The 16288-nt window shown below is 32.5% G+C and overlaps 1 protein-coding gene across 2 annotated transcripts in view; it reads right to left on the bottom strand.

The window, feature by feature from the left end:
- MICU3 (mitochondrial calcium uptake family member 3) overlaps positions 1-16288 on the bottom strand; it is an 85590-nt gene that overhangs the window by 29376 nt on the left and 39926 nt on the right. For both annotated transcript variants that reach the window (XM_017653983.3, XM_017653984.3), the window contains exons 3-6: positions 15567-15598; positions 11100-11178; positions 7351-7398; positions 4416-4498 (exon numbers count right to left, since the gene is read on the bottom strand). In XM_017653983.3, coding sequence (XP_017509472.2) covers positions 4416-4498; positions 7351-7398; positions 11100-11178; positions 15567-15598 — 242 coding nt within the window. The remainder of the gene's footprint in view (positions 1-4415; positions 4499-7350; positions 7399-11099; positions 11179-15566; positions 15599-16288) is intronic.

Below are 16288 nucleotides of genomic sequence, written 5' to 3'. Positions count from 1 at the left end.
TACCCACCAAGAACGTTAAAACTACTATAAATATATTTTCTGATGTCAATTTTTTTTCTTGAGAAAAAGAAAATACATCCTTTGGTACTGGTAAGCTCTAGTTAAGTTAAACATACAAAATTATAGTTTCACTTTATCTCCCAAGACACAAACACAGGGAGTCTGTGTGACAACACATAAAGAGATGGAGCCTACCAGGGAATAAAGAACATTGAAACAGAACTCAGTGACTCAAGAGTTTGAGCCCATCTTCTGACACATACTAATTTTATGACAGTAGACAGGTCTCTCAACCCTTGCTGGGCTACAAGTTGCTCATATATGAGATGAAGATGGACTAGAAGATTCTAAGGTGGGATTAGAATTGTGGTGGGAGCATGGACTCTGCATGTATAACCCTTTGAGCAAATTAATCTAATTATTTAAGGCTTGTTTTCCCAATCAGTAACATGGAGATATTTCTGTACCTTACAGGAGTATTTTTTTTCCAAGTTTTACTGAGGTATAATTGGCAGATCTTACATGAATGTTGTACAGAGTATCACAAGTAATTGCTTAATTTCCTGTCACAGAGCGACTTCTCAATAGTATTAGCTATTATTATAAATAGTATCTTTTCCTCTTTAAAATCCTATTTTACAAATGGAAGTCTAATACCTCTTTCTCAGTTATCTGCCAAAGTCATTGTTCTTGTCTTTATAATTTGAACAGTGATCTCAATTCTTCATTTCATTTTGTACAGCAATAGTTTGAAAATCAAATAAAATGTATTACCTCCCAAGACATTCAATAACAATTAAAAATACAGTAAAATATGATTTTATAAACAAATTTATTTCCACACTTTTTCTAATGAAAATAGTTTTTAGTAAAGGTTATTAATCACTTTTAAAAAATAAATCACACAGTTATAAAATATTTATTCAGAATGCAAGTAGACCACTGTAATTTAAGATAACAGAGTACAAAAACTTCATTGAGAATGCTTCAGATTCCGTATCCCAAGTGATCTTTGAGAAGCTATTCACTTGTTGAGTTTTGGTGCAGTAGCAAAGAAAAATTTCCACAATCTATACGGATTATTAAGATATGCCTTCTTTTCCAACCACTGGGTGGTCAGACTTTTTTCATACTCTTCAACCAAAACATCAACTTGCAATAAATTAAATCTAAAGAAAATATGAGAATCCAGTTGTCTTTTAATTAATCTAAACATTAAAGAGATGTTTTGAAATGTACAACATAACTGCTCAATTTTTTTCTGTTTTGGAAAATAAGGTTTTTTATTTTTAAGTTTTATGTATTTGTTTTTATTAAAGTTCATTTATTGTGTTGTCTTACTAATAAGAGAATGTTTCCCCCTTTTTTGTTTTTGTTTTGTTTTTATTGAAGTATAATTGATATACAATATTATATTGGTTTCAAGTATACAACATAGTGATTCAACAGTTATTTACATTATGAAATGCTCACCCAACTAGTGGTTATTACCTGTCAACATAGCTGTTACAGAACTATTGACTGTATTTCTGTGCTGTACTTCCATACCTCTAATTTATATTATAACTGAGATTTTGTGCCTCTCTATTCCTTTCACCTATTTCACCCACTCTCTCCAACCCCTTCCCCATGGTAATCACCAGTCACTTCTCAATGTCTATGAGTCTACTGCTGTTTTGTTCACTTTGCTTTGTTTTGTTTTTAGATTCCACAAGTAAGTGAAATCATATGGTATTTGTCTTTCTCCACCTGGCGTATTTCACTTAGCATAATACCCTCTAGGTCCATCCATGTTGTCACAAATGGCATTTCTTTCTTTTTTATGGCTGAGTAAATTTCATTGTATATATGTACCAATCTTCTTTATCCATTCATCTATTGATGGACACTGGTTGCTTCCGTATCTTGATTACTATAAAGAATGTGGCAATAAACTCAGGGGTACATAAATCTTTTTCAATCAGAGGTTTTGTTTTCTTTGGGTAAATTCCTAGTAGAACTACTATGTCATATAGTTTGTCTCTTTTTAGTTTTTTGAGGAACCTCTGTACTGCTTTCCACAGTGGCTGCACCAATTTACATTCTTACCAACAGTGTGGGAGGGTTCTCTTTTCCTTACATCCTCACCAACACTTGTTATTTCTTATCTTTTGCATAGTGGATTCTGACTGGTGTGAGGTGGAATCACTTGTGGTTTTGGTTTGCATTTCCCTGATGATGAGCAAGATGGAGTGTCTTTGTGCCTGTTGGTCATCTGTATGTCTTCTTTGGAAAAATGTGTATTTAGGTTCTCTGCCCATTTTTTAATTGGGTTATTTTTTTTTGGTGTTGAGTTGTACTAGTTTTTTATATATTTTGTATGTTAACTCCTTATCAGATGTAGTCTGGGAATATATTCTCCCACATAGTAGGTTGCCTTTTTGTTTTGTTCATAGTGTCCTTTGCTGTACAGAAGCTTTTAGTTTGATGTAGTCCCACTTGTTCATTTTTTATTTTGTTTCCCTTGCCCAGGCAGACATACCCAGAAAACAATTACTCATGCTTGTATTCAAGAGATTTTTGATTATGTTTTCTTCTTAGAGTTTCATGGTTTCATGTCTTATATTTAGGTCTTTAATCCACTTCTAATTTACTTTTGTGTATGGTAGTAAACAGTAATCCAGTTTCATTCTCTTGCATGTAGCTTTCAGTTTTCCCAACACCATTTATTTAAAAGACTGTCTCCAAATTGTATTTATACAATTTATAATCACTTTATAAATAGGCAGAAGAATCATAGAGTTTAAACCTCTGCAAATGAGTTAGCCTAACACCACCTCCTGCTTTCAGGAACTCTGATGTTTACAAAAAAACAAATAAAAAACAAGAAACAGCACATAAAAGGCAACAGTACAGCCACTGCAAAGAGCAAAGCACAGCTTTAAAGCAAGGGCAGCTTTTTTATGAGTAAAGAGTGGAAACAGATATAAGTTCTATGTGAATATTTTCACCTCCCACCTTTGGGATATTATCTACACAAACAGACAATATCCCAAAAGACATCTGAACAGGCAACTTCTGGTGGATTGAGTTCCAAAAGTTAATCTTGAAGTCAGTGGGTGGAACTTGGCAGTGTTGCCACAGAGTTTATTGAAAGCTATTTAGATTATTAGGCCCATTTTGAAAGTCCTAACATACAGCTATACACTATCAGAGCAGAACCCTATTACAGGAAATCTGTCCATCGTAGGATGTTAGGAAAATAGCTCTATCTTTGCAATGAAACTGGAAACTAACTTCCCTAACATCCTGAAAACCCTGGGATGAGGGATCCTTCATGGGTCTGGCTCCAGCGGCATGGCTCAGGGACTGGACCTGGGCAAGGGCTACGTGGTGTTAGATTAGGCCTTCTGACAGATCCCAGGTAATAGACAGTTTGCTTCCTTTTGAATAGCTACTAATTAGCTTTTGACAAGGATTTTTATCTCTTCTCTTCCTTCTAGAGAAAAGAATGATTTCATAGTTTCTCTCCCATGTTTCAGCCTCTGAAGAAAATACTAAGCTGTTCAAAGAGGTTTTTTGAGGGATTTTAATGGCCTGTTACAAAGGAAAAATAGAAAAAAAACCCCAACAATTTGTATGCCATCTTTCCCTTTTCTTTTTTACTAGAAGGGTATAGGTAAATACACAACTGAACATGAATGCTAAGGGAGAGACCTTGTTACCATAAGGAATAAATTAATGATCTCTATTTTGGAGAAAAAACAGAACAGTCATTTGCCACAGAAATATATGTAGGATACATGGATAAAAAAATATATATAGAAAAATTCTGGAAGGGGTGGTGGTGTGATGAGTGAGCAGCTGATGGTGTCGCCAGACCAGGACCAATGCTGGACGGGCCAGGTGAGAAAGGCTGAAGGACAGATACCTAAGGACCGTCTTGTTCCTCCCACTTTAGATCAGCCCTCGGTCAAAGACAGGGGGAGGGAATAGTAAAACGGGACAAGGCTGGGATTCAAAGCAGTAAGTAATAAGTGGAAGAGAAAAGGAAAGAGAAAAATTATATGACAAGGAAGGAAAGCTCCTGAGGCTGAGTTATGACTGAGCAGCTGATGCGATAGGGACTGGCTTTAGGACCTGGGCATGTGTGACACCTCAGGACTGTGTGGTATCCACCCAGTGGAGAGTACTTAACACATTTCAAACTTCCAGAAAATGTGTAAACAGCTACAATCATTTTTATACACTGAATATAATTTATACTTTTATAATGTAAAAATTATTCAAAGCAAATAAGAATATATTTCTTTATTAAATTAAGTGAAAGCATAAACTTTTCACTCTGTCTTCCACAACAGCATTCTGAATAATGCAAAAACATAAATATATTAAGCCCTATTTATTGATAAAATGCAGTCATATAATATACATACCACCAGAAACTCCTTTTTATCCACCATCTCATTGCCATCAGTGTCAAACATGTTGAAAGCTATTCTAAAACCTGCATGTGGCTCTGCCAGGAAAAAACAGAAAAACATTTGTGAAATGGAAAAATGTTTTTAAAGTACAACAACCTATTAGTTGTAAGCAGTTACGCATATTCTGTACAGAAATACTTTCTTTCACAATAAATTCAAAGCAACACATTATTAGTAGTTAAATATAATAAAGCTATATGTAAGTATACACATCTCTGCCTCATGTATTAGAGGTATTAGCATATTTAGTGACAGAATTGATAATACACTTAACTGTATGATACTTGTTGCATAGCAATGACTGTAAGATTTGATTACTTTCCTTCCAAAAATAAATATTTCCTTTTCTTATCCAAAATCTGTTTAAAAGGAAAATATCAGTTCCTCACATCTGAAATATTTTCAGTATGTTTAACTACTTAGAGTAGAATAAAAAAATAAAAATATGACACAATGGACCAGTCCTAGTTCTTGGGAAATTATAGTAGAAATGACCTATGAAAAAAAAATGTCAAGCATTAGAAATTACATATTTGGGTTTAAACTTCTAGAGACTCCAAACACAGAAATATAAAAAAGACTTGAATAATTAATTCCCAATTTCCCCAAAGACAAAAGGAACAATGTTTTTCTGAGAAAGGCAGACTTCCACAAACTACAAACTGCTTTAATTTTATGAACCTTATAGTGAGGTTCAATCTCTTTTCTCTTTTTACTTCTACAGCATAAAGTAGAAAACTTGGACAGAAGAAAATTTGAATGGGTCCTTCAAAGAGGAGCTCAGTGTACATGTCTTTTCAAAACATTTGATCTTCCCTTCAAGATGACTGGCAAAAAGTTTAAAAAGGGACCTCCCACAGACTTACCTATTGTGAAATCTTGAACCTAGCAAAAGAGAAGTGTACAGCCCTACTTTTAACTGTCTGAAAATAATGGAAATGGAAGCCAGTCCTTTATGCAAGCTCATTATTTTAGGAATCTAAACTTATTTTCACTATTCACTTGAGAAAGAAATAAAAAGTTACACCATCTCTAATAATCAAGTTTTAAGCTTTACAAAGCTCTTGAAAATACACAGAGAAGAGAAGGCAAGTCATTACAAGCACTGTTTGAAAGGGAAAATAAAGTTAAAGTAATAAAAAGTAAAGAAGAGAAAACCAGAGACAAGTAACAAATTATTTAGCATCCTTACTGCCAGCTCTTACTGAGCATTTCTCTTGGTTCTAATCTAGATAAAACCCATTAGTTTTTTCAATTCAAATCCCTAGAAGTTTCTAAAATGAGTCCTGCACTCCAAAGGAAGATTTATAGCATCCAAAGATCCTACTTTCTATAGTAAACAAAAACCACTATATGTGTTTTCTCCTACACCCTTAAACCATACCTTGTCCCATCTCAACAAGTAGCTTTCCTAAACATTTGTTTCATGCTTGTCTACCATTCTGCTGGTTTAGGCACTAATAAATTTTAATTTTGCATCTAAAGTTGTTCTAGTTAACAAGATAACTTTATAGCAGGTCTCTGAGATGCTCTTTGGCATCACTCTCCTAATTTTCATGATAGCATTCATCATTGACTGGATTGAATCATCATAATTGCATCAGAGTGGCTTTCCATTCTGGAACAACTTCAGCTAGTCCCTGTTACTAACTGCACAATACTTGTTCTCCAGCACCATCATTTTAATTTCATTTTGAGCAGGAGAAAAAGCAAGAAAAAATAAATTTTGAAACACACATGCACACAGACACATGCTATCTCCCGAACTTTCTGCGACAGAACTCTAACATACCACTCACTATTAAATTCAGAGTAACACAGTGGTTGTGAATTTTCTAATGACAGGCATACAAGGAATTTAATGACTTGTTTCTAATGACAGAGTTTTACTGATATCAATTTATTGATTGTATTTATCTTGTTTCCATACAGGTCCACAAATCCCCACTAGTGATATTCTTTCTTTCATTCCTTCCTGCATGCAATCACTAACTACTTTTTTGAGAGGCTACAATGTGCCAGACATTGTTCTTGACACAGAAATGGATAAAATCAAAAAAGATAAAATCTTTGCCATTATGGGCCTTGCATTCAACTGTGGGGAGAAAGACAACATATAAACCAATAAACAAATATTTTCAAATACTTTAAGTGCTTTGAAGACAATAAAACATGGTAAAGGTATAAAAAGGGAGAGATGGAAGAGGAAACTATTTCAGAAAGGATAGTCAAGCAAGGATTCTCAAAGTCTTCACATTTCAAAGGAAACCTGAATGATGATTATTATCATGAGGACCTTGAGAAAACGCACTAATAGCAGAGGGGACAGAAAGTATGAATTCTTGAGGCAGAAATTCAAGGAATAGATAGGTCAAGAGGCTGTAGCACAATGAACAATAGCATATAAATTCCTCCATTACATGCAATGAAATTTAACTGAAAACCTTATGATATAAACCTTCACATATATCATAAAACTGCTGCATATGAGAGGAAGAGAATAACATGGCTGTTTTAGCATGCATGATGAGTATTCTGAAAGACTCACAGTGCTAAAAGACTCATTCTTTAACACTAGTCTTACAGGAACTGTGATTTGAATGAGGATATCAGGAAATTTACAAATCTCCACATGTCCTGAACTAAACCACATGGATTGATATGAAATTGAAAACTTATGAACACTTTATTACTATACCAGTCATACAAATATTTATGTTTTTGACTTGATACTGCTATGCTGGCATTTAGACAGGAATTTTGCAAAACAGCATGGATGGACCTAAAGTAATTTTAAATAGAAAGAGAATTTAAGAAATATTTTTTTCCAAGATTCTGATTAAAAAAGAAAACTCCATCCAGAAATATATTTAATGAGTATACTTACTTGTTAAAATACATAAAAGGAAAAGATATTCTGTGTAAGAAATCACACCTAGAAGAAAAATAATGTTAGCAATGCTATATATAAAATGTTTCTCTTCATATTTATAAGGTAAAATATTATGCTTATAATAGCAATATTAACTTATAGTTTTTAAAAAATGCTAAGTATTGTTGTAACGAGCCTAAACTATTATAAAAGCACAGCAAAAGAGGCAACAAAATTAATTTTTCTGTAATTGTGTCACATGCCTCTGTAGAAAACCATACAAAATTCCCATTAATGCTCTTAGATATAGTGGCAAAAAAAAATCAAAATTAATAATGTTTAGTTACTGCTCTAACTTTAACATTTGTTGCTAGTTTTCAATGTATGACCTTAACAGAGAATAAAAAGGTTGGTAGTGGTTACTACTGTAATGTGCTTAACTCTTGACTAAAACATTTAGACATTCTTGCTTAGAAATCAGATTTCTGTATTGCATTAAAAAAAATGAAACTCAATAGTTATTACTTTCCTTTTCTCAAATTATCATTATTCTTGACAAACTTAATGCTTCTATTAAATTAACTCCAAGAAGTTTTTATTTTAATTAAATGGCCTACACTATCTGTATATTGCATCCTGAGTTCTCTATAATCTCATAATTACAAACTTTAAAAGGACTCTGGAGTAAATAAAAATATAAATTGTCACTCAAATTCTTGCTTTTAGGCTATACCACCTGAAACTATGATTAATAGCTTAATTACATTCCAAGTGGATCCTAAGAAAATTAAGATTAAGAATAAGCCAGTAACACTCATTCAGGTAACAGTCCTGATGTTTGGTAAGAGGGTATAAAAAAGTCCTTAAGCAATCAGATTGTGGACCTTAAAACTCCACTTCGCCTTCTGCTCTCTGACACTGCCCTCTTTGTTCCAAAACAAAGAGAAGAGGAGTCACTGTCAGGTAGTTCGTCAGGAGACATGAAGGGAACCAGCTAGGAAGCTCTGAAAGCATTCCCTTCTTTTGTTTATACTAGAATATTGTGACCTATAGACAGATAGTTCTGGTTGATCGCCATGAATGTTATGGGAGAAAGATTCTGGAATGGCCAACGTACATAAAAATACAACACCTCGATTCCATAGGCAAGCAAAATTGCAGGAGGATAAAAGGGAAATGGGATCTGGAAATGGACTCTTTGTATCCACAATCTCATCTCTTGACTACTGTTCTAGTTGACTTGGTAGAACACACAAAAAATATGTATTCCACAATGGAAAATGTTGGTTGGTGCAAAAAAGCTTAATAACTGCTATATATATATATATCTTTTATTTGATAATTAACTCAAGACTTCCCTCAGGGAATGATCACTTAACAGTGAGAGTACTGATCATAATTATTATGATAGGCACTTGTCTGGAGCACTAACTGGTTTTTGAGATGGTGTAATCCACAGGGAAGGAGAACAGAGAAACTCATGATACAATTTAATAAAAATGGTCAAGGAAAAGAGCAAATACTTGTGAATATCAACTGTAGATTCTTAATGTTTTCCAATTAGGAAAATGGAAACTATTAGACTAACCCTTCAATTTATTTTAAAGCCATCTAAGGATCAAAAACTAACATAAAAATAAATGCTAATCATATAGTAATATTGTGATTTTTAGAAAAAGTGAGTAAGAAAGATGCCAATTAGATTTCTTTTGAAAAATTTAATTTAAAAAATTCTAAGGAAAGTTCCTTAAAAGCATTACACTGTTCAGTTCCTGTATCATGAGACATTACAGTTGGCTGTTATAACTATCTCTACATAATACATGTTTTCATAAATGAATATCAATTAATTTTTCTATAAAACTGCATAACATTTTCTTGCTGTGTAATATTTTAATCAGATAAAATTCACTTGTAAATTAATATTTAGTAGGTATAAAGATTTAGCTTTAAAATTCCTCTGTCACTTTATAAATAAATAAGACTATTAACTCTCTACTTCACCTAACGTAATGGTCCTAAAACTTTTTGGGTATAATAATCCTATTACTATGATACGGATCTGCACTGTCCTTTAGGGTAGTCACTGGCTACATGTGGCTATTTAAATTTAAAATAATTAAAATTAAATACAATTAAAAATTCAGTTCCTCAGTTACAGTAGCCACATTACAGGTGTTTCATAGCCACAAAAGAATTTCCTTCTTCCATGCATTTATTTTTCTCAGATTATATAATTTCTATTTTCCCATTAAATATACTAAAGAAATATTTTCAAAATTCACTAACTTAGGTGATCCTTCTGAGCTTTGAATTTTCCTGATCCTATCATCTGACTGTAATATTTGAATAGCAATCTTTAAGACAAATGCCAGGAAAAAAATTACAAGAGTTTTAAAGATAATTTGGTCCAGATTTCACAATGATTTTAAAACCCTAGTTATGAAAAGTCTACAGTAAAAGAAGGGGTCCCCTCTTTCAGAGTTTATAAGAACCAGGTGGAAGCAATTTAAATTTCTAATTCTACTTAGATAAACTATATAGGTTATAACTATTCCTTTCAAGTATTTATCCTCTTGCTAGAGAAAATATAGTATTTTAAAATCAATATTGGTTAAAATTGATGAAAATGAAAATTTAACTGTTTATAGAATTTCTTTAATGTTTTTATTTTGCATACTCTTATACTTGAGAATATAAAACAGTCTGTTCCTAAGAAAAATTCCTTTTTAAGATTCAAGAAAGTTGGTTATTTTTTACTATAAATATGTACAAAAAGTACACTGTAGAAGAAAACTGTAGTAAAAGCTATATAATTTGATTACAAGGAAATTATAAATTAATGAGTTAACTATGATAGAATACAGTAAGTCGAACAGGTGGATTTTGCAGTGAGTATTGTTTTTTGTTTTTTGTGTTTTTTTTAGTGAGTATTGTTTTTAAAAGAAACATGTTCTTTTTTTATTGAGGTATAGTTGATATATAGTATTATTCTGGTTTCAATATGCAATGTATACAATAACATGATGATTTGACAATTATATACTTTATTAAGAGCTCACCATTTTAAATGTAGGTATCATCTGTCATCATACAAAGATATTATAATTGACTATATCCCCTATGTTATGTTGTCATCCTCATAATTAATTTACTTTATAATTGGAAGTTGTATCTCTTTATACATTTCACCTATTTCCCCCACTCCCTTACCCCATGGTAACCATTTCCCCCCACTCCCTTACCCCATGGTAACCACCAGTCTGTTCTGGGTGTGTATGAGTCTATTTCTGTTTTGTTTGTTTGTTCATTTGCAAAAAAAAAAAAGAAAAGAAACAAGTTCAAGTGGCCAATAAGTTTTTCATATTGATTAAATTTAAGAAAATCTATGATTCCCTGGAAGTAAAATAGAAGAAGGAAAAATAGGCATTTAAAGATGAGTATTTTTGATAAAGGCTTTCTGTCGGAAAATATAATCTATACTTCTCTGTATACTTAAAAAAACATTTTTTTAACTATAAAAGTTTACTTCGTTTTAAATGATTTGGAAAATATGAGTAATATACATATAAAAAGTAAAATACAAATCCCACTACCTTGAAACAATAAATATTAATATTTTGGTGTTTTTCTTTTCAGTTTTTTCTCTACACAAAAATACACACAAAACATACATATGTAATTGTAAAATTATTTTAAGTATGAGAAAAATATGTATATAAAATAGTATAAACATTAAATGCATAAATACTAAGTTAACTTACCTCTTTCTTTGAGATTACGAAATAACTTTGATGATCCTTTCCAAACTGGTGGTGTTCCTGAGAGCATTTGATTTAATTCCTAAGACATAAGGTATCATAACACTCATTAATAGGTAAGCCACTTACAAAGCAGATCAAAAATATATTTAAATGCCTATGCAAAAGAATTCTCCACTTAAAAGATATGGCTGTATTTATTTATCCTATTCTATACCTGTGGTTCATTCAATCATAAAACCAGTATTTTCCCAATTCAAATATAAATTATAAATATGCTACATTAGGTTCAACTGGCTGCCAACAATTTCAGATAAATTTGATAATTGGAGGAATGTATATGAGATCAACAATTAAGATAAAACAGTAAATTTAAGTTCTGGAGCCAGTCCGATGGAATCTAGGATACTTTCATGAAAGCCATAGGAAAACATGGGTTTCCTTATTAAAATCAGATATGATATCTGGCTTCACATACTGTCTCTTCTCTGTAGCCCTCTTGGTTTTAGGGGGCTTTGTGGTAGAAGTAAACAGACAAAGGATTATTATTAGGAAACAATGAAGAATACTTTAATAGAGACTCAAAGAATGAGGACATTAGATGAAGTGGCAGGACTGGGATATTGAGATATTGTGGCCACTGTTTTAACTTCTTACCCCCTAATTTTTTTTATTATGATATCATTAATATACAATCACAGGAGCAACATTATGGTTACTAGATTCCCCCCATTATTTTCCCCTAATTTTAACTTAAAAATTCAGTAAAGACTGCAGACTTCAATTGATGGTTAGTTAGCTTTTTTTTTTTTTTTAATCTGTAGAGACATTATTTTGAAAATTTAAACATTTGAATCATTGCTCAGACACTAAGGCAATTTTGAATTTACTGTGCATACTGGGTTAAAAATAAGTGAAAATTGTTTTCTGATTAAGTGTGAAGAAAAACTATTAAAGGAATTGGCACGATAACTAGAAACAAGTAGAAATTTAAAAACTAGTCTGCTAAGTAACACAGCGAAAACACTAGAAAGCACTTCTATTTCCAGATCTGATTCTTGCTACTCAAAGTGTGGTTCCTCAATAGGTCACGATTCAGCTGGGACCTTGTCAGAAATGCAGAATCTCAGTTGCCATTCCAGCCCTACTGAACCAGAATCTATATTTTTAACAAGTTCGAAGTGATTTTGATGCACTTTCAAGTCTACGAAGCAATTTGGACAAAACTTCCTGATGCAGTTGTACTTAAAAATGCTCTGGTATTCAAACCAAGTTTTTCATTACAAAGCTGAGTTAGCAGGCAAGTAAGGAATTCCTGTGATAACAATGGCAGGCGAGGTATTTTTAGGTGATGTGGACTCTCCAAAGCCCATCTATGAACCTTGCTTTCATTTCAGAGTGCTTTCTCTGCGCTGCAGGTAACAAATGCCACTAGGCTGTGGGTAGTTCCTGATTAGGGTAGCAATAGCACACAGGTGAGAATTCAGTTATGAATAATGATGAGAAGCAGGGATATTTACTGTTCAAAAAATAATAACCTTGTAAATATTTTTGTTAGAGCAAGAAATTTTAAAAATTTGCATATATTTTATATACTTTATACCATGTCTATTGTATAAATACTAACTTCTTTCTCCATTTTACCTGTTTCCATGTATTCAATTCCAACTCTTTTAACTTAAACTAAGCTAGAGTTTAAGACCAAAAAAATCATAGCTACTTTTACTCAGTACCCTCCATCTGCCTGGCTATGGGCTAATACAGTATCTTATTTAATTCTAAAAACTAATCCTTGCATTGCATATTTTACTGAGATTTAAAGAGGATAAGTAACTCACCCAAGGTTGCACAATTGCTAAATGATTGACCAGATCCTTACTGACTCTAAGCAGTTTACTTTAGTAACCATTTATTTTATTCTGGTCTAGATCATAACTCATATACTGATCTTGTCTTCTTGTTAACTTTAAGGACTATTAAATTTTATTAAAATCTATTATATTTCCACTCAGACTGGGATTCTTTCTCCCCATTCCCAGTGTTTATCTTGGTCTCATATGTAGGAACACTGTATAATGAATTGGCCTTTGTCTCTAGTTCCTGGGAGGAATTACACCTAAGTTATGAGATGACTCAGGACAGGGCTGACTGTCAGAACAGCCAAGTTAACAGAGGGTTGAAGCTTTGAACTCTTCCAACCTCGGGGGAAGGACTGGAGATTGAGTTCAATCACATGGCCAATAAGTCAGTGAAAAATATGTATGTAATGACATTCTCAATAAAAACTTAGGACACCAAGCTCAGTGGAGCTTTTAGGTTAGTGAAAACATAGATATGCTAGTAGGATGAAAAATACTCATTCCTTGGGGAGAGGGCATGAAAGCTCTGTGCTTGGGATCCTCCTATACCTTGCTCTACGTGTCTCTTCATTTGGCTGGGCCTGATTTGTGTTCCTTACAATATTTATAAACTGTAATTGCAAGTATAGAACATTCCTAAGTTCCATGAGTCGGTCTAAATTTATTTAACATCCTTTTTATGGAGTTCTATGAGTACAAGACACTTAATCTTTTCTGTTAATATACCACAAGCATATTCTCTCATTTGTCATGCAACTTTTAACATTGTTGATGATGTCTTTGGTATGCTGAAGTTTTTGATATTTTTTTTAGTAAAATCTGACAGTAATTTCAAGTTAGATCATCCATCAACAAGATATATTGTTCTCTTTATCCATCTCTCTTAAAAACTATCTTGCACATTTTCTGTTGAGCACACCAAGTAGTTTTGTACCCTAGTAGTTCACACTAGTAGTTAAGTTCACTAATAGTTTTATTGCTATTGTGAAAAGCATCTTATTTGATAGTACAGTGTCTATGTGCTATTGTTGGTGCAGAAATAGCTTATTAATTTTGGTTCATTGATCTTACAGTCAGCAGCAACCCCGCTAAGCTTTAAATTTGAAATCTATGTTTTCTTTCACATTTTTCTCTCATATTGTTTGCTACTGTTACAATATTTAGAACCTCTTTTATTTTTCTTATCATACCACATGTATGAATTGTGCCCACCTCAAATTTACATTTGAAGTCATAACTCTCAGTATCTCAGAATGTGACCGAATTTGAGGATAAGGCCTTTAAAGAGGTAAGGTTGGTAAATGACATCATTACTGGTGTGCCCTAATCCAATATGACTGGTGTCCTTATAAGAAGAGATTAGTAAACAGACATGCACAGAGGAAAGATACGTGAAGATGAAGGGAGAAGACAGACATCTTCAAGGCAAGGAGAGAGGCCTCAGAAGACACCAACCCTGCCAAAACCTTGATTTCAAACTTACTGCCTCCAGAACTGTGAGAACATTAATTTCTGTTGTTTAAGTTACCCAAACTGCAGTACTTGGGCAGTCCTAACAAATTAATGCACTACATTAGCTTAGACCTATAGTAAAATATTGAGTAGTTGTGTGGTAGCAGACATATCTGCAATATATCTAATTTTAAAGAGAATGTCTCTGAAGTTTCACAAGTAAACATGATGTTTGCTACAGGCTTCTAAAGAATTTAATTTGTTAAGGAAGTTCCCTAGACTGCTATGCTAATACTGTTTTTTTAAGTTAAAGTTTATCATACATATAAAAGTACAAAAGGAATGTATGTAAAATTTAAAGTTAGGAATGTTTAAGAAATAGAAAATTACCAGTTCTTTAGAAGCCTCTTTGTCCCCCTCCACTGACGATATTCCCCTCTGGCTCTCCCAAAGATAAGTATTGTCTTGAATTATATATTTATCATTCCTTAGTTTTCCTACCTATGAATGTATCCTTAAGCAATATGGTTCCATTCCCCCAGTTTTGGACTTTATATAGATGAAATTATACTTTATATTTTTCTGAATTGCTTATTTTGTCCTTATGTTCTGAGATTGATCTAGTTAAAGCAATGTTATAATTCATTTGTTTTCACTTGGTATAGTATTCACTGTATGAAAATATCAAAATTTATTTATCAATTCTACTATTGATATTGTATTTCAGTCTTATTGGTTATTATGAACAATCTATGGACATTCCCATGAACCTCTCCTGCATATGTGAATTTCTCTAGGTATATACCCTGGTGTGAAACTGCTGGATCATAGTGCACATTCAAGTTTAACTTTACTACATACATGTGCATGCACTGTTGTAAAATTTAAACCTAGGATTAAAATTGCTAGGTATAGGATATATGTTTTCTTTAATTTTTAGTAGATAATGCCAAATTATTTTCCAAAGTGAATATACAAATTTATATTCCACATGAGAGTTACCACTGATCCACATCAATAATACTTAGAATTGTTCACCTTTCTGTTTTCTGGAAATCTTGAGGTTAAAATTGGCACTTTGATGTGATTTAATATGTAGAAATTTTTATTTATATATAGATGAGGTACCTGCATATGTACACCAACAGCTTTAACTTACCTGTTTGGAAAGTGACTTCCACATTTTAGTAACTATAATAAGCAAACATAAAAGAATAAGTTAATAAATACATCATATAATGTATATCCGAATTCAGTCACCATATACAACAATATACTATGACACCAAGATCTTATATATAAAAGGAAGTTTTTGTTAACCTCAAGATTTGGATCTAAGATATGAATTTATTTGTGTTAGGTATTTGTGTAATCTACTATAAAGTATTTATAATAAATAATGTCAGAAGATTAGGAAACACATTTTCCATAATCATTATCTTACTTTGGGGATTTCTGGATTTATAAAGTAAGTTAACTTATTACTCCATGTTAAACATCCTACAGGCTTAAAAACACAAATAATAATATTTATTAAATATTCATACTAGAATATAAAATATTAACACAGAGAGATTATAATTCTAAGCTGTTACCTATGATCTCTGCTGTACTGCTTTCTCTGACTATAATTCAAAGGTCAGTTCCTCTAGGTTGAAGGGGAAGAACAGGGGACACTGAGAAAAAGAGATGAAGGAGAAAGCAGGTAATGTGAGAGGGACTCTTCTATTTTCCATTCTTTTCTCCTGTTTTAAGAATCCTTTCTGGAACAAAGTGTTAAGAGTTTAAATAAGATAGCTGGGATCACTTTCTTTTTCGGATTAGTCCTCACATCCCTGAAGATCTCAAACACTGTACATCTTGCAATACTGGAATAAATGT

Source organism: Manis javanica, chromosome 12 (genome assembly GCF_040802235.1).
Source record: "Manis javanica isolate MJ-LG chromosome 12, MJ_LKY, whole genome shotgun sequence".
Taxonomy (NCBI): domain Eukaryota; kingdom Metazoa; phylum Chordata; class Mammalia; order Pholidota; family Manidae; genus Manis; species Manis javanica.
This window is presented reverse-complemented; position numbering and strand designations above follow the sequence as displayed.